Genomic DNA, 19,642 nt, shown 5'->3' with positions numbered 1-19,642 from the left:
AGATTAATATACGCAATTTGTATAATTGAGCTAGTTGGTGTTTTCTATACAACTCATAAATAATAATATAGTCACAGAACAATTCATATCTACACACTGATAAAATACACACATAAAAAAAGGTCAGATTACAGGTAGATGGAAACCCTCTGGCCGCCGTGCCGTACCATATTCCCGTAATCGGTCGACTGCTATTGTTATTATTATATGAATATAGATATACAAATTAAATGTAAAAATTATTCTTACCGACTTCAACCCTTTAAAATCAAAATTTCGAAGAATCCTTTCTTAGTGGATGCCTATGCCATGATAGCTATCTGTATGCCAAATTTCAGTCTAATCTATCCAATGGTTTGAGCTGTGCATTGATAGATCAATCAGCTTACTGTTTTATATAATATATAGATAACATTGTGTTTAGTAGGTATGTAATATTATGTACCCGCCTAAACTAAACTTTTTTCATATTAATACACTAATCATACAATAAAATTACAATATTTTTTTTTACAATATTGAATAAAATATATATATAATAGATTAATATTTTTCATGACACGCTCGAAAAAAAAATATGTAATTTTTGACATGTAGTATTCAAAAGGTCTAGATAATGGAGTTAGACCAGCGGTAGCTAGTAGCTTTTTAGATTATGAACAAAATTGGAGAATGAGAAACGCTTCTCTAGCCTCACCAAACAAAAAGTTTATACAAGAATTAAATTCTGTGCTAATACGTATTTAGCACTGATTATCACAAATTTACATGACCAAACCTCGAGATTCGTAAGTCACTTTCTCACCATATAAATCTGTTTTCAATATTTTTAGTAAGTGAAGTTTATAGTATAAATTTTTTTCGACTGAGAAGAACGTCAACAACAGAATACAAAGGTCTTAATTTTTGACTTTATCATAGTCCATAATAAAGAGTTGGTTTAGTATATAAGTTAACAACCATAAATTCATAGTATGGTTAAATAAATAGGTATATACAATAGAAACAGTTACGTTTGCTAAATTTCATTATAAACCAAGTAAATTTTTCAACTAGCAGAAGAGCAATTGGCTAAAAACCTGAGCTTAAATTGATTGCCAAAGAATACCTATAAAACAGTTTATGCAACTCTAATGAATCAATAAGGATTTAATATGATGAATACATAAAAAAAATATTTAACACATGAATTATATATTATAAATAAGTATTATTTATTTAATTCAATCCATTCCATACACCTAATTTTTATAAGAATATCATAACTAAAACTGTAATCTAAATTAAAAATAAGTAAAATAAATTTAAATACCAAAATAAAATAAAAATAATAATTCCATAATAGTTATTATTTTTACAAAAATAAGGTGCATTTTATCAGAAATATTAATTATAAATTACTTAATATTATAACCCTTGGTAATTAATAAAAAAAAAACAGGAAACTGACATATTATGCTAATATTAAACATTAACGAAATAAAATATTTACTTAAAGTAACTGATAATATTAAAAAAAATTATAGCTGTCTAGCCTAAATTTAAACATTTATAAAAATATAGTCATACCTTTGTAAAATAAGTCATAACAACCTAGTAAAAATGGACGATAATTAAGAACAATATGAATATGATCAAATTTTAAACTACGCTTTAGCCAATTTTAACACATGTTCAATAACTTCTTCAATTGTTTGATTGCTGAGTAGTGTTTGAATAGCTGAATCGTCAATAATAATTGAAAATAATTGTTTTGAATTATCCCTAAGTCTGGCCATGTATGAAGCCTCTTCAGCAGCTACAGGAGTGTGACCACATCTCCTAAAATAAAATTATTATAAATATAAAAATGCTATTTAAATAGTGAACTAAGTAGTTAAAACTTATTTTAGCAAACAAGCTTTTATTTAGAGTAAAAAAAAAAAAGCTTAGAAAAGCAGTGCATAAATAAATAAATAATAATTATAAAACTAATTTAGACCTCTAAGCATTTAAAATTATCTAGGTTACTATATGTTAACTTAAAAATGTAAGTGCAAAAATTGACATACTTTATCACAGATTCAATTAAATGATCAACTGTTGTTCCTGGCCAACCAAACTCTTTAAGTGTACTTTCATCTACTAATACAGTTAGCAATTCCATTAGTGATTCTGCCAAAGTGTTGTTTTGATTGGATTCTTCACTTGTGATTGACCCATTATCTTCTAATTCATCAATACTTTCATCATCGTCCTCTCTATTATTATCAATTTCGTCAGTAATATTTTGGTTATCATTATCTTTTTTCACTACTCCCAATAACTGAGCTTCCAGTTTTTTCTTTTCAGCATCAGCCATTATTTCAGCCAACATATCTCTATGTTTAGAGCGCATATGACGTAATAAACAATCTTGACGAATAAATGCACGGCCACATTCATCACATGCTCGTGGAGGCTCTTTAGTATGTGTTAATAAGTGAATTTTTAAAGAAGATTTCATCGCAAACCGTTTTTCACAAATAGGACACGCATGAGCTTTGACACCAGAATGAACAATATGATGTCTTTGTACATCTTCCTTTCGCAATAAAGCTTTATTGCATACAGTGCACATAAATGGTTCTGCCCCTTCATGTACATATCTAGTATGCAGAGTTAAGCGAGAACGACGATTAAAGGATTTGCCGCAAATATCACATGTAAAACCATTTTCACCTGAAATTTTTATTTAAAATTATAACTTAAAATTTCAACGACTAGTTTTTACTTTATATACCCGTGTGATGGAATAAATGAGCACGCAATTGTGAAATTTGTATAAAAGTTTTGCCACAGAACTCGCATGAATGTGGTTTAAGAGCAGTATGTGTTTTGATATGACGGTTTAAAGTTTCTTTAGCCGCAAATTTAGCAAAACACTATAACAATTTTAAAATTAGAATAATATCTTACATAAAATAAATAAATACTTACTTGTTGACATTCATATGGACGTTCACCAGTGTGAATTCTACGATGTTTCTTCATGGCTCCACTGGATGGAAAACGTTTAGGGCATAAATCACATTGATATGGTCTGTAACCTACGTACAAAATATAGTATTTATTTATTACAAATCACGTAATGTATCTTTATTTGTCACACACCACACATTGATAAACAATTACCTTTAATTGAAATCCTACAGTATTGATGTTAGCATAAACATATACAGAAAATAAGAATTGTAGATAATATTAAAAATAATAAAAAGTATTTAAATTTACCTAAATGACTTCTTCTATGAACTGTCAATAATGCAGACCCAACAAATTCCTTATTACAATATTCACAATTATAAGTACGCTTCTTTTTAGTTTGGCCAGCATGAGCACGCAAATGTTCCCTTAAATTATCTTTTCGGTTGAAAACTTTTCCACAAACCTTAAATCAATTCGCTTTAAGTTAAAAATGTTCACAATGAATAAATAAATTTAATTTACTTGACACGGAAATTTGGGTTTTTCTGAACCATCGCAACCAGTTTGCATATTATGACGTACAAGATGATATTTCCTACTAAATGATGTGAAGCAAACGGGACATGAATAAGGTTTTAAAGTTCCTAAAAACAATTAATACATTTTAAATTAATTAATTTAACAATAATAATAAAAATAAATAAATTATTTACCTGCATGAGAGTACAAATGTTGGGATAATGTTTCTTTATCAGTACAACTGAATTCACAAGTAGGACAGTTTAAAACATCATCATAACAATGTACCATTAACTGATGGCGCTCCATATTAACTTTTAATTTGAAAAAGTTACCACAATCATAACATTCAAAATCACCAATCTGAAATATAGTCAATATTACAATCATTTAAAATTTAAAAATAATCATTTTATTATGTTTTTCAAACCGTATGAGCAGTAGCTAAATCTTCACCACAACAGTCACAGCTATTCATTTCTTTTTTCATTGAATCATCATTTACAACTAATAAAATTATAAAAACAAATATATTATTAAAATAACTGATATAACATTAAAATAATAAATATTTTTAAATTACCAGGGGTTTCTTGAGGTTTGCGATCATGTGATGTTTTATGTCTTTTTAAACCAGGGAGGGTTTTGAATGTTCTTGGACATATATCACAAGCATGTTCCAGCGTTTCAGGTTCAGGGATTATTTCTGCTTTTACTTTAAACATAATAAAAATAATGATTAATTCAATTATTTAGATTAATTTCCATAATGAAAGAATTTTTTTAATTACTTATGCCAGGGCCATCTTCCTTTTCTACATCAAAGTCATACACATCTTCATTATTGTTGATATTTTTTTTATTTTTGATAACTTCATAGTCAGCTACACCATTTGGTATGTAATCATAATCTTCAATAGCTTCATCATCTATATCTTGTAATATTGCTTCTAAATCTTCAGGTTCTGGGCTGCGTTTTTCCACTTTAACGGTTCGTGGACGACCACGTTTTCTTGGTGCTGTTTCCATATTTCGAATATCTTTAAAAAATAAAATATTAAAATTATTAAATCACAACTAATCAAACTGTTTTAGAATAACAAAAGAATGTTTGTTTGAAAAATATAAATAGTAGGTATTTGGTTAAAAAATAACACTTGTACCTATTCTTATTTTATATAATTTACTATTACATGGTTTGGACAAATTACTTGGTAATAATAAAAAAATGTAAAAACCAATAACTTATTTAAATCCATATAATGAAGCTCAAAAAGTAAGAATTATACATAATGTACATTACGTTCCTATTAGGATTATAAGTGAAAGACACAAATTGTATATTTTATCATACCTATTAAAAATAAGTTATAAAATAATTTATTAAAAGAAAATAATAGTTTCCTTTGTTGGATTCCTTGAAGTAAACTACGAATACGACGCCTAAGAATATTATGTAGACTTGTTCAATCGTTACCTACCTACCGCACCCAAATTATTGCAGGCAAGTCAAAAACCAAAATTCATTCAGTTTAGTCAAACAATACTGAAAACATTAATAATAATCAAAACACGGTACCTACGCGAAACGTAAAACCAGATTCGATAACTGTGCTAATGTAAATTTCTGCTAGGCAAAAACGATTTTTTAATTATTTTACGGTATATCGAAACGCAACATATCAGACACGGGTGCCTTGGACTGTGTGTCACGTCATCGGCAGCGACGTACGTTGCCTATACGATAGGCCTAAAAAAAAAAAATACGTTGACGAGTACGTGCGTGAGTGCGTGTACGCCTAATTGCATACACACACACGTAAATCGACAACGTTAACCGATACCCGATGTCGTAACGTACCGTCCGTGACTTAACGATTACCTAAAATATTGAAAATGAACTATAAACAACTCACCTTTCGCGTCCTGTCAGTGCGAAACGTCTGCTGCGTACTGAAAATTGTCCGACGGACACGGGAACGGAAATGCAATCGGATTTCCAGACGGGTAGTCGGCGGCGCACACTGTTGAATGTTGATCGAGCGGCGAGCCCCTTAAACGGCGTACAGTCGTCAACACAGGCGTCACACGAGAGCAAAATGGCGCACTGAACAAAAGGTGCCAGGCGCAAATGGCAGATGCGGCAACGTAACGCTTGGCCGTGCCCCGCGCTAAATTACCGTGCTCGGCCCGGTAATTATCGTGCGTGCGGCATCCGTAATCGCGTATTCACCGCGATAGCTACAGGCAACAGGCTGTCCCCGTCACTGGCGGTCGACGGTTAAACTGAAAGTCTAATGTCTAAAAACTCTAAAACGAGTTGCGTCTTGTAAGAGGTCTCGCAAGTTATTGCTTACTTGCAGCCGTACTTTCTATTATTTATGTCGCTGTCCTTCACTGATTTCGTTCGGTCGCTCCCCGTCCTCCGCAGTTCGCATCCGTACCAGTCGGTTGACGAGTGACCGCAACGGCACAGTCTATATAGTCCACACGACCAGACTTCTATAGATATAATATACAAAAAACATTATTCACCATAAATATTTATATACATTGTATATTTGCTATAATACCATATGTACCATATGTCAATGGTCTATGCTAACAGTGTGGTTGCCGTAGAATAAAATAACTGGCAACACTTTGCGGTCGAATTAAGCGTGTTGCTACACTCCTTTTGTTTTTGATAACGATCATCGTTATCATAAACACTGACCGGTTTAAAATTATTGTTAAATAATGATAATAATATAAAAATATTAATAATAAATAATAATTGTCGAATTATTCAATATTGTTACTCATTTGTTTTCGTAAGTTACAAGTTAATATAACTTAGAATCTATTATTTACTATTTAGGGTCAATATTCTTGATGAAATTAATGATACTATAAAGTGTTATTATTTAAACGATAAGGTTACAATCGGATTGAAGTCGTATCGTCCTACAGTTTATATACATATATAAATTTTATCACGTGCGTCAAAAGTTCGTTGCTCTTGTGCTAAACTGTAAAAAATACTGCCTTTTAATATAGTTTAAACGCTTATTCGTAGTTTTTTTTATTCAATCCGCGGGCAATTCATTGAAGGTTTGTAAATATTGTCTTGTTTATTTTCATATTTTTATAACATGTATAATATAATATATCCCCGATTGCCTATTTGCCTACAATATGACAAAACATCTATTGAAAAATTATTTTTAAGCAATAAGTTCCTACGTTTTAAATGTATTTAAATTCTCAATTTGTGTACAAAGTGAAAACTAATGAAAAAATGGATTGAATCAATTCTACCTCTTTTATGTTTTTATATTTAAATCTAATAAATGCATCTATACTTTTAACAAAATTGTTTACATTGTCACTGTTGTTATTTTAGGATCATGAATACTTTTGAGATTACCCAGTCAATGAACTGGTATAAATCTAATATCATGGCTATGGATGATACTGGAAATTTAATTGCATATGGCTCAAGATCTATTGTTGTATTAGTTAATGGTTTAGATGGTAATAGTGTCTATGATTTAAGATATAATCGTCTTAGACTAAATACAAAAATGGGTTGTGGCCGTATTGGAGCAGTATCATTTTCTCCTAAAACAGATTTTTTTGAAAATGCTCACTATTTGGCTTGTATAGATGAAGTTAATATTTACATTTGGAAAGTAAAAAACATGGTTTGTGATCTCATACATTCATTTGGAGTAAGTTGTTTTCTTTAATTTTCAAGTTAATTAATTATAGTTTTATTTTAATGTTAATTAATATAGTTATTTTAAATTTAAACTGTAATAAAAAATATTTAGTTACATTTTGTTTTTAAGTTATAATGATTTTTACTTTGATGCAGAATTAGCACATTAAAATAAACTGTATTTTCATATTGCATATCATATAATTGAAATATTTTCTTACAACAGTAATAGTATGTTTTATTTTGACTTACAATTACATTTTTCCTAATGCTTCATTGAACAACATCTAAAATTGTTATATAATTAAGGCTAGTTTCAGTAAAAAATAATAATATTTTAGTGTTTAAAATTATGTCGCAGCATCATACATGCATGAATATTGTCAAAAAATAAAAAAAAGAACATTTTTAGATATATTTGTGTTTAATTTTCATTTGGATATACTTTTTTTATATTATTATTTATAAAATAAAATTGTTTTACCATTTCTAAATAGAGTTAAACAAATTTTTCATATATTTAGTTCATTTTTTTTTCTCTTTTAGAATAAAAAGAATAAGAACATAACTCTATTGGATGTTACATGGTTGTATGGATGTTTAACAGTTGTAGCATTGTCGGATGCTGGGACTTTACACAAGTGGGATATTCAAGCATTAACAATGCGTAATTATACGTTAGATGTTAAAGCCACACCTTTAACATTAGCTGCTTGTCCTCATAAAAAGAATTTAATTGCTATAGGATGTAAAAATGGTCATCTATTTGTCTATGACTTAACTGGTATGAATATATAATAATAAATGATTCAAAAAGTGTTTAGAAAGTTAAAGTTTTCATATTTTAGGCGAAGGCCAATTATTACATAAATTGCACTACCATGAAAGAAATATAAATTCTTTGGCTTGGTGTCCAGTTCCTTATAGTCCATTTAGTTCTGATCAATCTACTGAACCTTTATTACTAGCATCAATAGCCTGTGATAGAACTGGTTTATGTATAAGCCGTGCTGGTTTAGACATGTTTAATGAAACTACAGTCGCATTACCTATGAGACCACTGAGAAAAACTCCTTTCAAGTATATATTATATTATAATACAATTTTCTATACTATATTTTTGTTTTTATTTACATATTTAAATATAAATAAAATTGTTGATTATTAATCATAATTATACTGTGAATATTTTATATTATTTTCAGAAATAAAAATAATTTAATTTGGAGTTGTGTTAATTGGATAAAACCAACAATTCTTATTGTTACATCTGGTTTTGGAGAAATTCTTAAAGTAGAAATTAAACCAGATATGATATCTGAACCAATAGTGACTTTGATAAGTGATACCCACAAGGATATAATTTTTTCTATAGCATGCCCTCGGTACATATATATACAATATTTTTTAAATAAAAATTGTTTAATTTGTGTAATCAGTGATATTTTTTGTAAATTAGGGAATTAGCTAAACCATATTTATGGTCATCATGTATGGGCAGAAAATTAATTCGAACTCGCTTACTTAATAATAGAGAAGAAACTCCCGAATCACCATTGGAAATACCAACACTTGGTGGTTTTGTTTATTGTTTTGCACTTTCCCCAGTTAATTCAGCTGAGTAAGTATGCAAAAAACATATTATTTATATTATTTCATGACGTAATTAAATATATTTTGGATTTATTTTTTAATAAAAATAAGCTTTGCATTTGGTCTTGGTGATGGAAGAATTTATTATTGGAATGTATCTAATAAACGTCAATTGGAGTTAATCACATTGAGTCATTCCGTAGACTCAAAAGTGTTATCAGTGAGTTAAACAGATTATTGAATAATGTTTAATATTTTAATATAATTTTATAATTTTTCTTTAGTTAGCATTTCATCCACAAGATGAAGGTTTGCTAGCGTATGGTACAGGAGATGGACGTGTTGGGGTTTTTAATTTAACCAAAAAAAGACATAATGTTAATTTATTAAAAACTGTACTTGCTAATCCAATTTACCGGTTATGTTGGGCACCATTTCCAAATACAAAGACAGTTAATGATGCACCACTTGCTCTATATGCAGTTGGTAGTGGAAAAATTATAATTTATAATGATATGAATCTTTGGAAAGGTAAATTGTATTATAAATATAATATCAAGTGTAAACATAAATATAACATTGTCTTAAAAAAGTATTAAAAATTTTAACTTTGTTTTGCCAAGAGAACGCCATATCCACAATTATTGTCTATATTTATAATTTAAAACTGCTTGTAACTTGCCTTAAAATAAAAATATAAAAATATAGAAAGCCACATGGGGCCTATTTTTACCTTTAAATTTGATGATGGATTTACTCTAATGTTAAAAATAGAGTAAAATATATTATTTCAAACGTAAAATAGATACAATGTAAGTATATTCTGAAAGATGCGTGATTAATTGTGTACACACAACCTTCTTTTTAAGGGGATTAATATAGGCAATTATAAATGTTAAATACTTTTAACTACTAATTAAAATTAATCTATGAGTGGTCTCATATCAGTTCCATTGTTTGTAATTTTGTATTTCAAAATAATAAAGAAAAACATTTTTGATTGAAAATGAGCTACTTAAGGTCACAGACTACAGGTATATAGCTATGAATTCAAATGCAAACACAATATAAGGAAATAATTTTATCTATCTACTATTTTTTTGTTATTGTATTAAGAATGTTAATTTTATATTTTTTCAACATAAATAACTTTTAGATTCTTATCAGTGAAGTATAGTTACCTTTTGAGACAGTAAAATTGCTTTTATTTTAATCTTTTGATGGTTTCTGGTAGAAAGTTAAATTTATTTAGGGAATCATTTTTAGTACTTTTCAAAATAATCATTGATATAACTCAAAAACGAATATCTGTAGATACTTGATTAAATTTTAGAAATATTTTGACTAAACTATTTATAGGAATTGGAAATTTTTTCTTTTCAAAGACCAACAAAGTTTTTATAAGTATTTCATTTGAGAACTAATATATGTTAACACAATTTTTTTATATACACATTTTAAATTTAAATTTGGATTAAATTATATACCTAAACAAAGAAAAACAGTTTTAGTTATTTTGTTGTAATTCAAAAATATTTTTCTTGAGAACTTAAACTTATATTAATATTATATTTTATAATTTATATACACATTACGCACTGACTTTCATTACATTTAGATTAATTGTATGTTATTCCTTATTTATAGTTTATATCATATTATATTATTGACAATAGGCGACAGATAGTCTCTGTTTAGAATTTTATTCATATGCAATAATTTATCATCGAGTTCAAATTTAACACATTTATCACAGTAACCTGCCGAATGATTATTAAAATTGACCCTTACTATACAGCAAAGAGATTTTATATTTTTATATTGTATACTATTATAGTTTTCCTACTGTGACTTGTCTTATACTCCTTATTTTTCATAAATAATTTGTGGGTGTGTGGTGTCCTCTTAGTCTAATACAATTATTTGTATATATATTAGTAAATGTTTCGAATTTAAATAATATATCATGTATCATATATTTTAGATCCATTTAATCTAAATGAATTTACTCAATTTAATGAAATTGAAGATAAACTATCGACACCTGTTAAACGTATTGAAATGGCTTGGAAACCAAATTATGATGTAGTTGCAATAGGAAATTCCAATGGGTAATTTTTATATGATTAAAGTAAATTTATTACCAATTTGTTTTTTACTTTTTTAATTTATTATAGGAGTATTTATTTATTAGATGGAAACACATTAAAACTTAAATATGTAGTAAGTGGCCATGATCAATCTGTTGAGTGTATTATTTGGCATCCAACACATGTAACTTCTGACTATAGTGAAGAGTCTAAGTATAAAAATTATTTTGCATCAAGTTCCCACTGCATTAGAGTCCATAAATTTAATGAGGGTACCTATTTATTCACAATTTAAATTTAAACTAAGTATTATTAATTTTAATTTTTTCAGATTGTGAACCTTCATTAGTTGTTGAATTTAAAGGACACAAAGAAAAAATTAATGAGTTAGCATGGAGTCCTCATCATAATTTAATACTTTTGAGTTGTTCAAATGATTTTACTGCAAAAGTATGTTAATTTTTGACCTATTATTTTATATTTAAATTAATGAAATTTTTAATTAACAATGAAAACTATAAACTTTGTCATAAAAAAATGACATATATCAATGTCAAAAAATTACATAATATTAATAATAAAATAATTTACAATAAGTACTTAGATTATCTATTGTTGTAGTAAATTAATTTTAGAATTTCATCATAGAATCATAAGTGTTTTTTAAGGATTTGATATAGGCAATTTTAAGGATAATTAAAATATAATAATATGTTGATGGATTAAAACATGGTCTCATACTCTTATGTATTTATCATTGTTACTTATAATTAATATTATTGCTGCTGAGACTTTGAATACAATTTTGTATGATAATTTAACTTTTAATAGTTTGTATTATTTTCTATGATTTTAGTAATATTTTTACTATTTTTTTTAATAAGCAGATTAAACTTTAAGATTGCATATATTATGAATACAAATAAGTATAAAATGAGTTGCCATAATCATGACATTTTTTTTATTAAAGAATATGATTTGACTAAAATACTAAAACAAAAAATAGGGGCATGTTAAATTAAAAAAAACTAAAATTAATTTATATTTAAAAATAAAAGTTTAAAACAACACTAAATAAATTATTATAAAGATAATATTAATTAAACAGTATTATGAAGAGTAAATATTATTTGCCAATTGATGTATAAAAAGTTGATCTTTTCGTACAAATCGTTGTTTTTCAAACCTAAAATTAAAGTTTTGGTTGTCCTGTTTTTATATACTGTTGTTATGAAATTTATTTACTACAAATATCATACTAAATTTAATATTTGGTTTGTTAAAATTAAAAATGTTGATGGGTAACTTTGGTATTATTTTTATTTGTCATTTCAGGTATGGAATGTGGAAAAATGTACACTTATTGGAGTTTATTCAAAACATTTATGTACTGTATTGTGTGGTATATTCTCACCTTGTGATGCTGATATAGTATTTACTGGTTCTGCTGATCACTCTATTCATTCATGGCGAATGTCAAAAGATTTACACAACTACACAACAGAGTTCAAAAGTAAAACAAATGTTTATAAATATTTATTATTGTTTACTAGTATTGAACTATCAAATTTACAATATTTTTAATGTTTTAGAAAATCAAGATACTCCTAATATTGTTAAAGAAAAAATTGTTACAAAAGTTGCAGAAAATTCTAAAACTGGTATTTATATAGTTAATATATATTTTTTTGTATTTTTAACCTAATAGTACACATTTTAGAGTTGTTGTTAGTGTTTTATATAATCTTCTTGAAAATACAGGAGATTTCTTGAATGTTCATGAATTCTATAATTTGGGAAATAAAACGATCTGATCTCTTACATCTAAAAATGTATGTTAGGTATAATCTTGTAATTAATCTATACTTGTATTACATTTAAAAATAAAATAACCACTTTCTGTGCATCATGACTTGCTTCAAGAGCTACATCCGAGACCTAATTTACCTTGTCATGTAAGGCAACATTTCCCCAACACAATGGTATATTTTACAAACTTGTCTTTTAACACAGGACATGCTAGAATATGTTTAGTAGGAGATGTAAATCTGAGTGCGATCTGGTTATTCTCATTTGGAATGGAGTCATAAGATTATAAAAACATAGGTACATTTTGCTAGATTTTATTTATTAAAACTTTCTTATTTTATGTACCAATAGTATGCTGTAGATCATGTTATGGTATACATTAAAATATAGATAAATTGAAAATTATAATATTTTACCAAATTTATATTTACCATTTTGAAATTTTTACTAGTTCATTTCTATTCTGTATATGTTTGATTTGCCATTTATGTTTGAAGTATACATAATAAAATATTTAAGGACCTTTGTTAAATTTTATTAAAACTTGATTTTTATAGGAACTACAGAATTAAGCAAAGAGCATTCAAATAAAATTCAACAGTTTCCATTATCAAGTTATGAACTTTTTATTGGAAAACATTTAGAAAAAGCAGTAGATAAATTCATCGATTCTAAGTACAAAAATAATGTGTCTACAGATGAGGAGATAAATTATTTGGCATTTTTTGGTTCAACTACTGAAATAAAAAAGTTTTTAGCGGATGAATGTAAGTTAAGAAATTATTCATACTTAAAATGATATACACAATACACCTATAATTTTTTGAAATTAAAATGAAACCAAGTGTATTTTTAAATTTTCTTTCCTTCATGAAAATTAAACTAACTTGTTCAATCATTAATTCAATCAAGAAGTTATAGTAAATAAAACATTGTAATAAAATTAATAAGCACACATTTTAAGTGCAAAAAACTCATCATTGTACTAATTTAGTACAAACTACTAATATTTAATATATGGATATTATGTTTCATAAAAATAATGTCAGGTAGTAGACATCTATTCTCAATAATGTTACTTTGCATTTAAATTAGATTAATATAGGAAAGCGATTTTTTGACTTTGATATATTAAGGCAGTGCTTTTCAACCTGTAGTACATGTACCACTAATGGTACGCAAAGAAAATATCCCTTTATAAAAAAAAATTGGATATAAAAGCTTTACGGTTTCTAATTTCTTTAATATCAACATATCCGTGCGAAAATACATTTTCCCACTTATTGTACACAAAAAAATAAATATAGAAATAGATTAAACATAGAAAGCGATTCAAAGACTTAAAGTTACCAATATGGAGGCCGATATTGATGCCATTGTCCGTTCAAAACATTACCAACAGTCTCTTTGAAATAACCTATAATAATTGTACATATTTAATTTAATTTTTTTCGTGCATTAAATACTAATATTATCATCATTTTGTAATTCCTAGTAAAATAAAATTCTATACATATAAAATAAATATATACTTTATCAATAAGAAAAAAAGGTTGAGAGTCTCTGTATTAAGGGGTTGGGTCTGATTAAATTTGGTAAAAATCAATTTCCATCTAAGGTTATTTTAGTATTTAGTATCAAAATAAAATTGTATTGCAGATATATAATTTATACAACTAATTAATTTTTTTACCCTACATAATTTTGATATACCTCGTGTTCATTGATTCTTATGAGAATGATTCAATTTCTTGACTGATTACTTTGGAATTTAAGATGTTTTTGAGCTATAAAATATCTAAATAAGATATTTATTGAAACATTTAAAATTTTAAAACCTCCCAAATCCCAGTACTAGCATGTGTAGTACAACTTGTATTTTTTTTATATATATATAATAATATCATTGATTATAAAATATAGTCTATATAGTACAATTTATTTATAAAAATGTTATTCAAATCATTTTACCTATCATCTATGGCTCTAAAATAAAGATATTAATATGAGATTTATTTCTATAGATAAATTGTTTTTTATCTACAATTTTCTAGATAAATAGTAGATTTCTTACATTTAATTTTTAATTAATATTTAATTATTTTATATATAAGTATACTTTACAATTATTAAATAATAATAATAATAATCATACATCATTCAATTAATTAATTCTTGTTTTCTATATTCATTTTTAAACATAATTAAAAACCTTATATCATTATTCATTAGTTGTTTCTGTTATTTCATTCTATTGCATGCAAAGATAGATTTATTTTTAAATACTACAGTTAACCTCGAGGAGTCTAAAAATAAATGGTTCAATAGTATAATTTGTATTCAATTAGTTAATGAAGTATAGTAATGTTAACAATAATAATAGTAATAAAAAATTTAATATTAAATTTAAAATGTCTCATTCAATATTAGAATAATTGATGTTCAACATGGCTAAAATACTATGACTACCCAAATATGGGTCAAAATATACATCAAAAGTAAACGTTATTAAAAAAATTAAAAATATATACATTTAAGTTGTACTGATTGTGTAAAAACCTAGAGGATTATCCTACTATACTACACAGTGTATCTACCGGAATAATAGGCATTTTGAGGTAACAACTGTGAAACCAAAATTTAAAATATAATTATAGTATGCTTTGTAGTTTATTCATTATTGTTAATGTTGATAGTAAATGGTACATTGCTTAGCATAATACATTATATTATATAATTTATATATATGTCGTACTATGCATGTGCTGCTCATTTTTTTTTGAAGACAATTAATTATTAATAAAAATGTTAACTATATATTATTATTTATTTAGTTAGTTTGGATAATACTTTCTAATTATATTATCTTGATTAAGTAAAAACATTTTTGACTTTAACTTGTATTATAAATTACATACCATATCTGTCATATGTGTTTAAATATTATGAATTCTAGATGTTTAAGATCTTATTCATAACAAAAACAAATTTAAATAACTTTATTATTAATTAATAATTAATAATTTTGTGTAGATTCTGCATTAAAAAAAAAATCTTCAAATCAAATGATTCCTTGTATGAACAATATAAGTATATGGGGTCAAAACTTGGAAGGTTATTTTAAGGAAGCAATTGCGACAAAAACTATTAATGATTGGATGATAGCAGTTGCTCCAAGTGTTAGTTATGAGTATGTGTTGTACATTTCTAGATAGATAAACATTTTAATATTAAATTTTAATATTTATGTTTAGATTATGGACAAAAATGTGTGATGTATATGCGGGTCAACTAGAAGATATCGGAGAAGTTACTAAAGCATCAACATATTTAGTAGCTATAAAAAAATTTAATGAAGCTGCTATGTTGTTATTAAAAAATAATTTGTTTCGCGAAGCTTTGGCAGTGGTTAAGAGTCAAGATAAGCAAAATGATGAGATCATTTTGGAAATAACTAAAAAGTGGGCTGAATATAATGTTCTTCATGGACATCCTAAAGAAGCTGCCCATTGGTTAGAATATTATTATGAACCTAATATTAGCTATTGTATTTATTTATACTGTTTATGAAATTATTTTTCAGTTATCTGAGTATTGGAGATGTGCGAAATACTATTTCATGCCTTATAAAAATTAAACAAACTAAAGAATTGTCTTTAGCTGCCAAGTTAGCTAAGTATATAGATGAAGATATGGAAGAATCTTTAGTTGTTAATATACTGAAAACCGATTATTTTAGACATCATAAATGGAATGAAGCTCAAGAACTTTTAAAAAATCATCCCAAACTTAATGTATGTTATTTTCATTAATTTAGTTTTAATTATTAACGCAGTTAAAAGTGCTAATACAGTAAAATAAATTGCTATACTCTGTTCCAAAAGAGAATACACTAGTTCTGTGCATTTTTTTCCTCTTCCGCTGGTCACTACACTACCTATGCTGTTATGTGAGAGATGCATACTGCCAGACGAAAACCGGTCTTTGCTTGATGTATTCTCTTTGGAGCAAAGTTTAGTTTGCTTTAGAAGTGGTAACAGATAACAGTTTTCTTGTCTTGTTTTTATAAATATAATATACATTTGCATTGTAAATGTTTTAATTTAAACAATCTTAATTTAATTTTTCTTTTAGTTGTTATAAATGTAAATTAATTTTGATTAAGTACTATCTTAAGATATATATATATATATAGGACTACTATAATATTTTTAGATTAAATTTAGACACCAAATTTCTATTTTAGGGGGGGGATAAGACCATGGACTAGATATTACATGTAAGCAAATTAACAAAAATAAAAATAATATTAGTAGAACTATATTTAGTAAAACTCAAATTATATATTTTATATCAATAACAATGATAATGTTGTGACGTTAAGGGAAAAAATATGAACAAAAATAAAATTAGATATTATATATTTATTAGTGTAACAAAAAAATCTGATACGACACCTGATAAAACTTTTTGTACCAATATAACCCTGTTTTCTGTTTACCTTGTAAAATCTAAAAAGATCTGAAATCCTGAAGTATAGACAGTATGGTAACCCTATATATGAATACTTATAATTAGTTTTTTCAATATTAAAAGTATTTAAAAATAAAATAGTTTAATTATACCTACATTTCTTATTTTTAATTTGATTTGTTTTTTTTTTAGTATTTAAACATGTGGACTAGTGTTCATGAAGCAATGTTTGAGTTAGATCCCAAAGTAACTCATAAAGCAATTAAAAACTGGATTTGTGATGTATCAGATGAAGAAAATTATTCAATTTTAAATTATATTTTGGAGCATGTGGAGTATAAACCAGATTATTACGACAAATTACTAAAAATTGTGGGATCTGAATTTATTTCTGATGCTTCACTTCTGATGCCAATGGTAATGTAAATTATTTATTTGTATGTAGTAACACTGATTTTTTATTTAAATACATAGGCATATTTACATTTCTGGCAATAGTCAAGTATACAAATTTAAATTGACACAAATAAAACTAATGTTTAGAATTTTTTAATAGTTGGGAAACTGATTGCTTACAATACAATTTCAATTTTGCCAATGTTTATATAGTACCTATTATAATATTTCTTTATAAATTTTTGTTTTAAAAAAAAAGAGTGTTTTATATTTATACATATATATATATATATATATATATATTTATCATAAACAATTATAATTATTACTATTCTACTTATAAAACAATTTTATTTTATAGATTACTGTGTTCTTGGCTGGGCAGTTATGTTTAATAGCCTTACAATATCAAAAAACTGGATTATTAACCATAGATTCTCAAAAGCGTTTAATAAAATGTTTTGCACTTGCATATAACTATGAAACAGTATATATAGATTCTAATTCAAAATTTAATAAGATCCTCTCAAGATTGATATTGTGGATTTTTCCTAAAGGTAATAAATAATAATTGACTAATCTCGATGAATCATTTAATTTAATTTTAATTTTAATTTATTATTTATTATTTTAGGACCTTTAACATTGGATTCTTATCCAAATTTTGAATTGAATGATGATTTGATAAAATCTATTAGAGCTTATTTATGTTATACTTGTTTTTCATGGTTGAAACCTTTGTATACTAGTATAAAAAAAAAACTTGACTCGCCGATTGATGAAGATTTTACTGATAAAGATAACTATTTTAGTGAAGTTATTATTTTAACTCAACAGTTTCAACTATTATTTAATAACTATATACATGATATAATGGATGTAGAAACTTTAAACTATTTTAAAGCTAAAAAAGAAATTGAACGCATAAATCAACTACTGACTTCTAAGCTCTTCTACAACTAACACTAATGGTAAGTGTTAATCTTCTATTTTATTTCTTTTTAGTATTTTAATACTTTTACTTAATTTTAATTTAGGGACATTCAATGAAAAGTTAATTGGATGTGTTAAGACAATGAAAAGTGTAGAAGAGAATGAGAATACTGAGCTTTTAGACAGTAAAGTAATTATAACTTCAAAAGCCAATGACATAAAATCTTTAACTGAAAATTTGAAGGAATGCAATATCGACAATAGTACTAATGTTAATGATTTATGCGCACGCAAAGATCAAGAAGAATCAAATGGTTATTGTATATCACTTCAAAATAAGGAAATAAATAATTTACTCAATAATAATACTAATAAAAATTGTGATACAGCTTATACAAACGATAATTCAACAAAAATAAATGAAGCAAATTTGGAAAAACAAAATTCTTGTACAAACTCAAAAGATTTGTTAGTTATGGAAAACGAAAAATGTAAAAAAGAGATATACCAATTTTATCAAAATATCAAATCAGAAATAGAAAAATTTAATTATTCAAATGATCAGTCACCTGTCAAGCATATTGCTCATTTAGAAATTGAAGCCTCAAAGAAGAAAGAACTTGAACAAATTGTAGTTGAATTTGAAAGTAAACGGATTAATTCTCCTGATCCGTTTTCCTTTATAGCAGAGTTGAAAACATTTATCTATGATTTTTGTATCAATTTAAAATGTGACAACTAAATAATGGCATCATTTGCCTTATAAAAAAAAATGATTATTATTTAATCTATGTGATACTATTGTTTTCTTATTGTTAGTTAACTAACAATTATCTTATATTTGTTTTTAAAAACTTAAATAAATATATATAACATGTAATAATATTAAGTACATAATTAATTAAAAATATAAATTTTAATTTGTTTATCTGGAATTACAGCTAATTAAATATCTTATAAATAATAATTACATTTTAAGACTGAGTTGTATTTATCAAGTAATTTATTAATTTTGTTAATTTAAATTTAGATTTGAAATAAATTAAGTAATTTAATTATTATATTGTAGTCATAGTATTTGTTGGCATTTATTATGAGCTGAGTATAATACATTAATGATTCATGAATGTTTATTTGTATTTTATCGTTATATTTTGTATAGTGTATAATTATTTATTTA

General features: G+C 25.9%; 2 protein-coding genes across 5 annotated transcripts; one reads left to right on the top strand and one right to left on the bottom strand.

Moving 5' to 3' along the window:
• Positions 1-1,393: 1,393 nt before the first annotated feature.
• On the bottom strand, positions 1,394-5,638 carry LOC113551728 (zinc finger protein 2 homolog). 4 transcript variants are annotated; one of them, XM_026954150.1, is made up of 11 exons: positions 5,382-5,638; positions 4,257-4,505; positions 4,049-4,180; positions 3,896-3,972; positions 3,660-3,828; positions 3,469-3,590; positions 3,253-3,409; positions 2,959-3,068; positions 2,762-2,903; positions 2,052-2,700; positions 1,394-1,821 (listed from the first exon to the last, which is right to left on the bottom strand). In XM_026954150.1, exons 2-11 carry the CDS (start codon positions 4,492-4,494, stop codon positions 1,647-1,649), a joined length of 1,971 nt encoding a protein of 656 aa, XP_026809951.1. In that variant the 5' UTR covers positions 4,495-4,505; positions 5,382-5,638; the 3' UTR covers positions 1,394-1,646. The 4 variants fall into 4 exon arrangements, with proteins under 4 accessions (XP_026809951.1, XP_026809953.1, XP_026809954.1 ...); XM_026954152.1 differs by lacking the exon at positions 5,382-5,638 and adding an exon at positions 5,049-5,186 and having other exon boundaries at positions 1,647-1,821; XM_026954153.1 differs by lacking the exon at positions 5,382-5,638 and adding an exon at positions 5,045-5,179 and having other exon boundaries at positions 1,647-1,821.
• A 622-nt stretch (positions 5,639-6,260) lies between these two features.
• LOC113551770 (gem-associated protein 5) lies at positions 6,261-19,383 on the top strand. The gene is given in 22 exon segments (XM_026954241.1): positions 6,261-6,558; positions 6,851-7,178; positions 7,715-7,952; positions 8,017-8,248; positions 8,374-8,553; positions 8,628-8,789; positions 8,873-8,981; positions 9,046-9,292; positions 10,746-10,872; positions 10,939-11,123; positions 11,183-11,301; positions 12,187-12,364; positions 12,444-12,512; positions 13,218-13,427; positions 15,694-15,850; positions 15,915-16,172; positions 16,244-16,454; positions 17,326-17,550; positions 17,891-18,086; positions 18,164-18,474; positions 18,476-18,500; positions 18,567-19,383. Coding segments are annotated over 21 exon segments (4,401 nt in total). The 5' UTR covers positions 6,261-6,558; positions 6,851-6,854; the 3' UTR covers positions 19,205-19,383.
• The last annotated feature ends 259 nt before the right edge of the window (positions 19,384-19,642 follow it).

The sequence above is a fragment of the Rhopalosiphum maidis genome, chromosome 2, assembly GCF_003676215.2.
Source record: "Rhopalosiphum maidis isolate BTI-1 chromosome 2, ASM367621v3, whole genome shotgun sequence".
Lineage (NCBI taxonomy): Eukaryota > Metazoa > Arthropoda > Insecta > Hemiptera > Aphididae > Rhopalosiphum > Rhopalosiphum maidis.
Note: the sequence above shows the minus strand (reverse complement) of the source record. Positions and strands in the feature narration are given on the sequence as shown.

Bases quoted from the DNA above. Each gene is read 5' to 3' on its own strand.
- LOC113551728 (XM_026954150.1), bottom strand. From the start codon at position 4,494: ATGGAAACAGCACCAAGAAAACGTGGTCGTCCACGAACCGTTAAAGTG. The intron at 3,973-4,048 runs GTAATTTAAAAA...TAATTTTATTAG, and splicing joins CAAACCTCAAGAAACCCCTG to TTGTAAATGATGATTCAATG. The intron at 1,822-2,051 runs GTATGTCAATTT...ATTTTATTTTAG, and splicing joins TTAATTGAATCTGTGATAAA to GAGATGTGGTCACACTCCTG.